This window comes from Emydura macquarii, unplaced genomic scaffold, assembly GCF_026122565.2.
Source record: "Emydura macquarii macquarii isolate MOO-44397 ecotype Brisbane River unplaced genomic scaffold, CSIRO-AGI_Emac_v2 contig_2473, whole genome shotgun sequence".
NCBI classification, from domain to species: domain Eukaryota; kingdom Metazoa; phylum Chordata; order Testudines; family Chelidae; genus Emydura; species Emydura macquarii.
Genome location: NW_027132610.1, coordinates 10,981,331 through 10,993,623, shown reverse-complemented (window position 1 = coordinate 10,993,623; position 12,293 = coordinate 10,981,331). Strand labels below are relative to the sequence as shown.

Below are 12,293 nucleotides of genomic sequence, written 5' to 3'. Positions count from 1 at the left end.
CATAACATGTAATAACACACCCAGAGATCCACCTTCTGAGACTAGTGGAGACTGTGGATCCTTTAGATTTGTCTACAATATAAAACAAACCATTTAGGAGACCTCCAAAATGGTTTGGTCCTATTAGATAGAAGGCCAACACTCTTCTGACATCTGAAGTATAGAAGAAAGCCTCCTGTTCTTGGAAATATATGTTTTTTGGGGGAAAATGGTAAATGAATGATCTGATCAAAATGAAACTCAGATGACACCTTAGGTGGGAATTTAGGATGTGGACATATGTCCTTGTCCTTGAAGAGGGTGTACCATTAAGGCCCCAATTTCTCTGACTCTTTGGGCTGATGTGATGGCTACCAAAAAGGCCCTCTTCATAGTCAAATTCAGTAAGGAGCAGGTAGCCATTGGTTCAAAGGGAGGTCTTGTGAGACATCTGAAAACTAGGTTGAGATCCCAACCTGGAATGGGGATTTTCCCTTAAGAATAAAGGTTCCCCACTCCTCTGATGAACCTTAGAGTTGTTGGCTGAGCAAACACTGAGAACCCTTCGACTGGGGAATGAAAGACTGTTATGGTAGCCACGTGAACCTTGATCAAGTTGGTTGATAATCCTGTTTTCTTCCATTGCTTCAGGTAATCCAGGATAACCAAGAGTGAGAAAGATTCAGGTGCGAGTCGTGAAGTTCACACCAATGGATAAATCTTTTCCACTTTTGAAGGTAAGTATTTCATGTAGATTCTTTCCTACTGTTTAGTAACTCCTGTTGTACCTCCACAGAACAGGCAAACTCTAGCCACAAGAACAATCAAGGAGCCATGCCTTGAGGCGGGGAATGCCTAGGTTGGGATGAAGCAATCAACCAGCATCCTGGAAGATGAGATGAGGAATGACTGGAAACTTGAGGGACAGGTAAAACAGATAAGGACACCCTGCTGATCTTGGCCACGTTGAAATGATTAGAATAACCCTAGCTTTGTTCTGTCTGATTTTGTTCATTACCCTCAGCATCAGAGGTATTGGGGGAAACGCCTAAAATAGTCCTTTAATTCCAGGTAGGAGAATGGCAGCCTAGATTCCCTTTTAAACAGAACAGACAACACTTCCTGTTCAGGGAGGTAGTGAAGAGGTCCACTTCTTGAAATCCCCAAGTTTGAAACATGCTGTTTGAAGATCTAGGGTCCAACTTCCCATTTGGAAGAAGTGTCTGGCGAGAACATTGACAGGAGTGTTTTGAATGCCAGGGAGATACATTGCTGACATGTTAACTTTATACAATGGATTATGCACTAGTTCCACAAGTTCATTGTTTTGGCAAACTGGGAAAAAACATAGCTGAAGCATGCTCAAGGTAGACACCCTAAAGCTTAGTCTCAGGCTGAGGCCGCTGAGAAGGAACTGAGGGCAGTTCACCTGTGCAGCACTGTACAGCCTTGGTGCAGGGCATGAGGATGTGAAAGGAATGGACACTGTTAATGAAAATGTCTGATTGAAGGTGTGTGGGAGTATATGCACTTGAACTGGAGCACCCATAGGGACACTAATCAGAGAAGGTTATTTATTAATAGTTAATTACAAAGACTAATACCAATGTGTGGATATTTCAATTTGAAAAAGATATTTCATTTTGAAAGGATAATAATCTTTTGAGAAAATTGTGGTTTTCACACTAATTGTTGTGCCCATAAAGAAAAATGTACAACTGACACCTAAATATCTTAGATCATAAAATTCAGCTCTAAGTAGCTGAATTAGGTGTAACTGCACATTCCTCATAGTGTGTCAGTGCTATTCTTCAAATCTCATCTATAATGATTTCACTCATCATAAAAAGTCAAAGTAATTCTTTGTAAATACCCACATACCATATTTTCACTGGTAAATTTACAGTGGATGTCTGTAGTATGGATAAAAGGTCAATATAGTTTTTTAAATCTTTCTGTCATTGCTCTTTTAAGGCAGGAAGGAAGGGTGGAATCTGAAAAGACCAGGTTCTCAGAGAACAGGAAGGGAGGGAAGTCTAGCCAGCATGTTGGTTACTCAACTCCTTCATTTATGGGAAGCAAATCCAGTGGTGAGATGAATTCTAGCTCTGTGCTGTTGCTGAAAGGGAGTGTACAGATGTACAAATATGTCCTTGTTGCATGTAATGATCGTGTTCTTCCATCATAAATGAATGACATACTGTACAGCTTAAGGATATCAGGGCTACACAAGCACAGTGCTGTTTAAACCTTATGTTCATAGAGCATTAAATGTTCTTTATGTAAATGGGTCCTTAATATTTATTTTGGCATAATTTGAAAAAATAAAATTTAATGAAATTTGCTCTGGACAGTTTGCTACAACTTCTATAATTTTTCATAAAAGTCTTATTATACTGCCCAACTGAAAATGAAAGAAAATGTATTAATAGTATATCAATGACTGAATTAGTTTGCATTTTTATATTTCAAATGTTATTTTACCATAAAAGTGGTAAATTTAACAGCAATTATATTCACTACTAGCTCAATTTCCAATTATATCATTAATATTTTGGAATTTAGATTCTATTTTTCATTTTGCTTATAACATGTTTTCATATGTATTAATGTTACTGTTATATTAATAATAGAGACTTAGAATGACCATTTTGTCTTGCATACTATAGAACAAATTCTGCTCTCAATCATGCTAGTAAAAATGCAAAATAACTACAAAGTATGTGTAGTTATTTTGCAGTTACACCAGCATGACTGAAAGCAGAATGTAGTCATATGTTATCTTCTTAGGTACATTTTAGTTTACTCATGGTTATATAAGAATGCTTTTCCTTTATTTAAGGTTTCTTGCACTTTACTCATTTTAGAGTAGGGAAAATAGGCCAAATTTACACAAAATAAAGGTCTATAATGGAAACGTAACTATAAGCAAAACAGGCCCTACTAAAGTAAAACCTAAGATGAAATCCTGGTTCATTGGAGTCAATGGCAAAACCCGCATTGACTTCAGTGGGACCATGATTTCACCCTTAACATTTAAAAACTAGAAGAGAAACTAAAAAAAAATTCCTTCTTTAAATTTTATAGACTGTAGGAGAAGATGATGCGCTGCACTGGGCTCTTATTGAGGCAATTACATGCTATAAGTGCTGTTTATGCCTTTGAGACACATAAATTACCGTCTTTCTGCAAAGGCCACACTTTCGAAAAAAGCTAATTTCTTCATGAAAAAAGGACCAAGATTCAATATTAAGAGCAAATAGTGGCTTTCTGATAGTGTAGGTTTCTTTTATTAGTGTTTTAGTTCTAAGCAGTATTCTCTCATGACAGTATTGTGCTCTTAACAGTCTCTGGAAATGTGTACTTAAAGGAAAATTCCTAAAGCTGATGAGTATAAAATTAGACCTGTTAGTTTTGGTTTTTGGTGTCAGTTCAAAAACCACCTCAGCAAGGTGAGTTTGTTGATGGGTGATTTTATCTACTTTGCCTTCATTTTGGAGCGCTGATAGCTACTTTAGAACCAGGAGAAACAACATAACATTTATTTTTAGTGTACTGTAAATTCACTTTTGAACCTGTCATCCTTGAATTTGTCTCCTGAAATGTTTTTTTCCACATTGCTTTATACCCAACTCAGTGATTAAGGGCCCACACCAGTTGCTGAGGTCCCATAAATATAATCTCGTCCTTTCTCTGTTGTGTACACTTCCGCTAGTGAATAGGAGTACTGTGTGAGATTGAAGAAGCAAAGGGAAAAAAATAAAAACAAAGAGGGTCAACTATGCTAATGCAGCTGATCTGAAAGATGAATGTAGTCATAATACTGATGTGATTACTCATGAATTGTCTCTTGCAGGCATACTGTGAAATGGGAATACTCATTTTGCTGGTGATCATCACCACATTATCCAACCAAATTGGTTGAAACTATAGTAAAGAACAAAATTATCAGACACATAGATGAATACAATTTGTTGGAGAAGAGTCAACATGGTTTTTGTAAAGAGAAATCATGCCTCACCAATCTACTAAAATTCTTTGAGGAGGGTCAATAAACATGTGGACAGGGGTGATCCAGTGAATATAGTGTACTTAGATTTTCAGAAAGCGTTTGACAAGGTCCCACACCAAAGGCTCTTAATCAAAGTAAGCCATCATGGGATAAGAAGGAAAGTCCTCTCCTGGATCAGTAACCGGTTAAAAGATAGGAAACAAAGGGTAGGAATAAATGGTCGGTTTTCAGAATAGAGAGAGGTAAATAGTGGTGTTCCTCAGGGTTTTGTACTGGGATCAGTACTGTTCAACATATTCATAAATGATTAGGAAAAAGATGAGGTGGCTACATTTAAAGATGATATAAAACTACTTAAGATAGTTTAGTCCAAAGCAGACTGCAAAGAGTTTCAAAGGGATCTTGCAAAACTGGGTGATTTTCAAAAAGTGTTAAGCCCCTACCCTCTGAAAATCAGGCCCTCTCTCTGAGGTACCTCATGTTAGATATCCCAGAATTGAGGCAATCAAATTCAATAGTAACTTTTGAAAATCTTGGTTAAAGGTTTTTTTGTTTTAGTTTTTTTTTTTTTTTTTTTTAACATTATCAATATCAGTAATATTATGTCTGGTCTTCCCTTGTTTTGCTGGAGAACTTCTTGGGGGTCCCAGAGATATATTGCGATTTCTAACATCTTAACTGAAAGGAACCAAGTATTGGAACATTAACAATGACTTCCTTTCTTCCAAATGCTCAGTAGGTATTGGAATTAGTTTGCTAAACAAACAAAACCCAAAGAATTTTAAAGACTCTGACTAAAAATCCCTTCCCCTCTTAACTGCTCAGCTTTTAGTCTTACGTGACATCATAACTCTAGGCATTTTAAGTTTTCCAGGTTAGACAAGACCTGAATTTTTAATGTCATAAACAAGACTTTGTATGCATACCTCAAACCAGTGATGCCCAACCTTTTTTGCTCAAAGGCCACAGATATCATTTTTACACCCTGAAACAGCTGGAACAGCCAGACAGAAAGAGTTCGGCGAGGAGGCGCCTCACTGATCTCCCATTCCCCGCTTCAGCAGAGAAACCGCATGCATCCTGTATAGCTCCGTGCGCTCCATCTGGGTCCCTAGGCAATGGCTCCCTTCTGCAGCCAGGTGGACAGGAGATCAGTGCTCCCCTCCCTCTGGCTCCAACAGGGACCCCAGCACCTAGGAACCCAGGCAGACCGCTTTGCTGTGCTCCCTGCTGCAGTCAGGGGGAGGGGAGTGTTAATTTCCTGTCCACTTGGCTGCAGCAAGGAGGCTGCACCAGTCTTGTAGCCCCATGGCAATGCGCTCTGCCTGGATCCTTACGCAGTGGCTCCTTTCTGCAGCCAGCGGGAGGGGAGGGGCAGGCCACTTTGAAAGATGCTGGGGGGCACAGGTTGGGAACCACTGCCCCAAGCAAAAGCAAAAATAAAAGGACAAGCCCATTTTTTGCAAGAGCCCTTTAAATTGCTGAAAGGTACTCTTAACCTCTTCGTGCAGCATGACCAAAAAAGATGGAGAATCTAGTTCTTGAACTTTAACAAGTCTCAACTGAGCATGTGCAAACTACAATTTTTCAAAGGATATATCTACACTGCAATCAGAGGTGTGAGTGCAGCAGCTAAACATACCTGAGCGAGCTTTGATCTAGCTAGCTTGTACAGTAGAACCTCAGGGTTATGAACACCTCAGGAATGGAGGTTGTTCATAACTCTTAACAAAACCTTATGGTTGTTATTTCAAAAGCTTTACAACTGAACATTGATTTAATACTGCTTTGAAACTTGATTATGCAGAAGAAAAATGCTGCTTTCCCTTTATTATTTTCATAGTTTACGTTTAACATAGTACTGTACAGTATTTGCTTTTCTTTTTGCCTATGCTGCTGCCTGATTGCATACTTCTGGTTCCAAATGAGGTGTGTGGTTGAGAGGTCAGTTTGTAACTCTGGTGTTTGTAACTCTGAGGTTCTACTGTATAACAATAAAAGCATGAGCTCTACAAGCCTGCCCAGGACCTGAAGGCTACATCTATACTGCAATTAAACACCTGCAGCTGGCTCATGTCAGCTGACTCAAGCTTGTGGGGCTCAGGCTGCGGGGCCTTAAAACTGCAGTGTAGATGTTCAGGTTTGGGGTGGAACCTGCACCCTGGGACTCTTCCCCACTCGCGGTGTCTCGGATTCTGGGCTCCAGCAAGAGCCCACATGTCTACACTGCAGGTTTACAGCCCAACGAATCCGAGTCAGCTGACATGGCCAGCCGCGGGAATTTAATTACAGTGTAGACATACTCTAAGTACATACTCAAGCGGCTAGCCCATCCTGCTTTAGCTTCACTGTAATTCTTATTTGAGTTGGCTAGACCAAAGCTATCTTGGGGTATGTCTAATTATGCTGCAGTCACACCTCTGACTGCAGTGTAGACATACTTAAAGATCTATATAATTTGGCCAAATTTGGGCAGATTTTCCTTAGGATGGTAAGAGGCACACTAACTGACACTAAGCCAATCACCCTGCCAAGCTTCAAGTCCCTGCTCCAAAGCACAGAGACATTAGCGCTTCATGCAAAAGAATTGTAAGAAATTTTGAATGACAAACAATGTGTTTCTCCATAATCTCATTCTTGGAAATAGCTATACCATTTTGGCTGAAACTTTCCCAAACAATTCTTACTGAGGCAGACAGTTGGCATGGAAAATTTCAGCCTGGACCGTTTTAAGTTTGGCAAAGTTACAAGCAACTGAAAACAGGGTATTGTAACTGGAAGTTTCAAGCACACTTAACTACAGGCTCTGCTACCCTCTCTATCTATAATATATATAGGGACAGATATGCAGTTAGAATTGTATACAAGTTCTATGTATATCAAAGCTTGTTTTTGTCTTTACCTTTGCACCTCTCCGCCCAAGCTTCAGATTCAACACCTGTTACAATTTGGAAATTTATGGCTGGTTTACTCTAATAAGTGCTTTATGTCCTCATTAATCAACCTTGAGGTAAAGGTGCAGTTCAAACTTATCTGTCACTGGAGCAACAGCTAGGACATGCAGGCAGGGACGAAAGGATGGAGGAGTTGCATTGTATGTAAGAGAGCACTATGACTGCTCTGAGCTCCAGTATGAAACTGGAGATAAGCCAGTTGAAAGTCTCTGGGATAAGCTTAGAAGCAAGAACAATAAGGGTGATGTCGTGGTGGGTGTCTATTATAGACCACCAGACCAGGAGACAAGGTAGATGAGGCTTTCTTCAGTCAACTAGGAAAAGTTTCCAGTTCACAGGACTTGGTTCTCATGAGGGACTTCAATCACCCTGACATCTGCTGGAAGAGCAGAGCACAAACAATCCAGGAAGTTTTTGGAGAGTCTTGAAGAGTGTTGCGGACAACTTTCTGGTGCAGGTGCTGGAGCAACCAACTAGGGGCCATGCTCCTCTTGACCTGCTGCTCACAAACAGGGAAGTTTTGGAGTTTTGGTAGGGGAAGTAGAAGTGGGTGGCAACCTAGGCAGCAGTGACCATGAGATGGTTGAGTTCAGGATTCTGACAAAAGGAAGAAAAGAAAACAGCAGAATACAGACCATGGACTTCAGAAAAACAGACTTTGACTCCCTCAGGGAGCTGATGGGCAGGATCCACTGGGAGGCTAATATGAGGGGGAAAGGAATCAAAGAGAGCTAGCTGTATTTTAAAGAAACCTTATTGAGGGCGCAGGAACAAACCATCCCAATGTGCAGAAAGAATAGCAAATATGGTAGGTGCCCAGCTTGGCTTAACAAAGAAGTCTTTGGTGAGCTTAAACGCAAAAAAGCTTACAAGAAGTGGAAGCTTGGACAGATGACTAGGGATGATTATAAAAATACTGCTCGAACATGCAGGAATGAAATCAGGAAGGCCAAAGCACAATTAGAGTTGCAGCTAGCAAGGGACGTGAAGGGGAACAAGAAGGGTTTCTACAGGTATGTTACCAACAAGAGGAAGATTAGGGAAAGTGTGGGCCCCTTATAGAATGGGGGAGGCAAACTAATGACAGAGGATGTGGAGAAAGCTGAGGTACTCAATGTCTTTTTTGCCTCTGTCTTCACAGACAAGGTCAGCTCCCAGACTACTGCAATGGGCAGCACAGAATGGAGAGGAGGTGAACATCCCTCAGTGCTGAAGGAACAGATACAGGACTATTTAGAAAGATTGGACATACACAAGTCCAGTGGGCCAGATGCAATGCATCCTAGGGTGCTGAGGGAATTAGCTGATGTGATTTCAGAGCCATTGGCTATTATCTTTGAAAGCTCATGGCAATTGGGGGAGGTCCCTAATGATTGGAAAAAGGCAAATATAGCGCTCATCTTCAAGAAAGGGAAGAAAGAGGATCCAGAGAACTACAGACCGGTCAGCCTCACCTCAATCCCTGGAAAAATCATACAGCAGGACCTCAAGGAATCCATTTTAAGGCACTAGGAAGAGAGGAAGGTGATCAGGAACAGTCAACGGATTCACAAAGGGCAAGTCATGCCTGACCAACCTGATTGCCTTCTATGAAGAGGTGACTGGCTCTGTGGATGTGGGGAAAGCGGTGGACATGATATATCTTGAATTTAGCAAAGCTTTTGATACAGTCTCCCATGGTATTCTTATCAGCAAATTAAAGAAGAATAGGTTGTATGAATGGTCTATAAATGGACAGAGAACTGGAGAGATCTTCAGGCTCAATGGGTAGTGATCAATGATTCCATATCTAGGTGGCAGCCAGTCACAAACGGAGTGTCCCAGGGGTAGGTCCTCGGGCCAGTTTTGTTCAACATCTTCATTAATGATCTGGAGGATGGGGGATCAGCAAGTTTGCAGATGACACTAAGCTAGGGGGAGTGGTAGATACCCTGGAAGGTAGAGATAGGATACAGAGGGACCTAAACAAATTGGAGTATTGGGCCAAAAGAAATCTGATGAGGTTCAACAAGGTCAAGTGCAGAGTCCTCCACTTAGGACCGAAGAATCCCATGTACAGCTACAGACTGGGGACCGACGAGCTAGGCAGCAGTTCTGCAGCAAAGGACCTGGTTGCCAAGAAGGCAAATAGCATATTGGGCTGCATTAGTAGAAGCACTGCTAGCAGATCGAAGGAAGTGATTATTCCCCTCTATTCAGCATCGGTGAGGCCGCATTTGGAGAATTGTGTCCAGTTTTGGGCCCCCCATTACAAAAAGGATGTGGACAAGTTGGAGAGAGTCTAGCGGAGGGCAACAAAAATGATTAGGGGGCTGGAGCACAAGACTTATGAGGAGAGGCTGAGGGGAACTAGGTTTGTTTAGTCTGCAAAAGAGAAGAATGAGGGGGGATGTGATAGCAGCCTTTAACTACCTGAAAGGGAGTTCCAGGGGGATGGAGCTAGGCTGTTCTTAATAGCAGTAGATGACAGAACAAGGAGCAATGGTCTCAAGTTGCAGTGGGGGAGGTCTAGGTTGGATATTAGGAAAACATTTTTCACTAGGAGGGTGGTAAAGCACTGGAATGGGTTACCTAGGGAGGTGGTGTAATCTCCATCTTTAGAGGTTTTTAAGGCCTGGCTTGACGAAGACCTGGCTGGGATGATTTAGCTGAGGTTAGTCCTGCTTTGAGCAGGGGGTTGAACTAGATGACCTCCTGAGGTCCCTTCCAACTCTAATATTCTATGATTCTACGAATTTTAATTTATCCTAATAATGGACCTTGATTTACTTAATCCTTAAATCCTGATCCTGCAAATAATACCTAGGTACATGAGGAACCTGCTGATGACACTATCCAATGAAGTCAACGGGAGTATTCACAGTCCATAAAGTTAAGCATGTGCTTAAGTTTTTGCAGGATTCAGCCCTCAGAGTTCACATATTGGTGCCTTCATTAGTTAATTTCTTGTAATTTCATTTAATCTGTTTGTGTGAGTCTCTTCTCACACAGGAAGGGGAACAAGAAAATAATAATAACATAGGTAATTGAGACTGTAGAACCAAAAACATTGTCATTGGAACTACAGGGGCAAGGATTCTAAAATCTTTGGTTAATTTTGGGAAACACCCTGATTTTCTAGCGACATAGGTGTTATAGCCCCCAAATAACTTTTTCATCTTATTTCTAACATTAAACCAGAAGTTCATCAATTTGGAATATTTCTAGAAGATATGACATTTGTCTCATGAATCACATCAGAAAAAATCTACAGGAAATAATACAGGGATATCAAATGTGCTGAAAAAAATTAGGAACTTGTAGTGGCAAACAATATTAAGTTTGGAAGAAATGGAAATTACTCTTAATTCCTAAAACAGATGATTAGATAGAACACTTTCAGTTCTATAGCCTCAAGTAGAATGACACACTTTTAATCACCTGCATGGTGAATTACTGTAATGTTAGGAGGACAGAATACTAGCCTACAAATACTCAGATTTTGTCCTGTGAAACAGAAGAAACAAGAAAGAAATGTCCTTTGAGTTAGATATCTCTTACTTGATCAAATTGGGGATCTTCTCCTCGTTGCAGAGATTTGGTCAGTGGCTTTTCCTAAAATAAAATATTAAAAAAATACATTATTTCAGAGCCACATTGAGATGTTCTAGCAACACTACTATTACGTTTCTATTGCCATTCTATCCAGACAGCTTCTCCCTCCCCACCTACTTTAGTGAGAAAAAACCGTTTACTTCACACACACAAAAAGAAGACATCTCCATGCACATTTATTAAATTAGAATGGCTCCTTTCAGTATTTTTTCTTTTAAAGAAAAATGACTAAAATTTGTTATAATTGATAAGATTGCTATTCAGTGACACAACAATAAACTATTCAGGCGCTCTGAAATATGTCTAGTGTTTCCTTCTACACATATCGTAGGTGCTATCCTTTAACACAGGACACTTTTTTGCCAGGAAAAGTAGTTTGCAATACAAAATGACCACACTGCATGTTAAGCTGTGGGGCCATTGTCTGGCTTGCTGGGGAAAGGGTTATAACTCTTTAAGAGCAGAGAGGCACAGATATTGCTGCAAAAGAAGAGCAGGTCAGTGTGGGATACTGATTCATCCCTCAGGTGACCAGAAGAGAGGGGAGATAATATAGGTGCAAGCTGGTGGGAGAAGCCCTCTTTCTCCAGGACCAAGCAGAGCAGCACCCACCCCTCCACCCTTGAAAGTGTCAAAATACCAGGTTGGGTCAGGATCTGAAGGCAATTGCACTAGCCACTCCTAGGGCTAGGAAGGAATTTTTCCCTTCTCACCAGATTGGCCAAGGGAGAGTGGGTTTTTTTTTTCCACCTTCCCCTTAGCAGGTTGGGGGAGGCTTAGTTGGGGCGAGTTTGGAATAGGAATTAGGCTATGATGTTGCAACTCATTTATGTAAGCATGAGGACAATGTCCAGTGCAGCTATTCCATAGAGAATAGAGACAGTGATCAGATAAATGGCTTGGTAAAGGATTTAAAGAGGTGTTTGTTAAAGAAGCAGAAACGGGGGATTTGGGGCTCCTATGACTGGCACAGCAGGGAGCCAATCCCCCCTTCCACTTTATAGTCCACTTTAACCCACATTTGGGGGCAGGGGAGAATGATAAGGTCCCAGCAGTGGGTTGGCTGGGGACCAGGATGGAAAACTGGGGTACTAGACAAATTAAGTACTATGTATAAAACCTCTTTCCTAATTTTTTTAAAATTAATGTGGTCAAAGATGATTGCCTAGAGAACATTGCATCCAATAAGACAATACAACAGACAAATGGCAAGTACAGCAGGGAGATTCTAAGCTGAACTTTAAAAAGAAACAATAACAAATTATAATTTAATTATTTTTAATATAATGAAAATTTCAAATGATTTAAGTACTCGTCTAACTTCTCTTTTCTTAAGGAATATATATAAAATATCTATTACTTCAAACCCTTTATGCATACTAATTTAATCCCCAATTGCCCACTTCATTTCAAGTGTCCATCTCCGACATGTGATACCCTTTCTGCTGAACAATCTGTCCCAATTTGTATTTAGCTTAGGCCCTCTGCTTCTTTCCCCAGACCCAAGGAAGATCACTGTATAACTCAACAGGTTGTACCTTCTAGAACAGCAGCTGGGCCAATAAAAGATAATATTTCATCTGCCTTCTCAGATCCTGGGACCAACAGGGCTAAAACAGCACTGCAAACATCTATTACTACTCTTATTTAGGCAGCAGCCTAATATACCCAGCACTGTATAAAACGTGAATGTGCTGAGTAGAAGTGGAGATAAAAGGCCCCATGAGGCATGGAAGCAGATACACCTGTACTGT

At 40.7% G+C, this 12,293-nt stretch overlaps 1 protein-coding gene across 8 annotated transcripts in view; it reads right to left on the bottom strand.

Moving 5' to 3' along the window:
• The window catches only part of FRY (FRY microtubule binding protein), a 364,004-nt gene that overhangs the window by 185,137 nt on the left and 166,574 nt on the right, over positions 1–12,293 (bottom strand). For all 8 annotated transcript variants that reach the window (XM_067562954.1, XM_067562948.1, XM_067562949.1 and 5 more), the window contains one exon: positions 10,486–10,539. In XM_067562954.1, the coding sequence (XP_067419055.1) occupies positions 10,486–10,539 (54 nt within the window). The remainder of the gene's footprint in view (positions 1–10,485; positions 10,540–12,293) is intronic.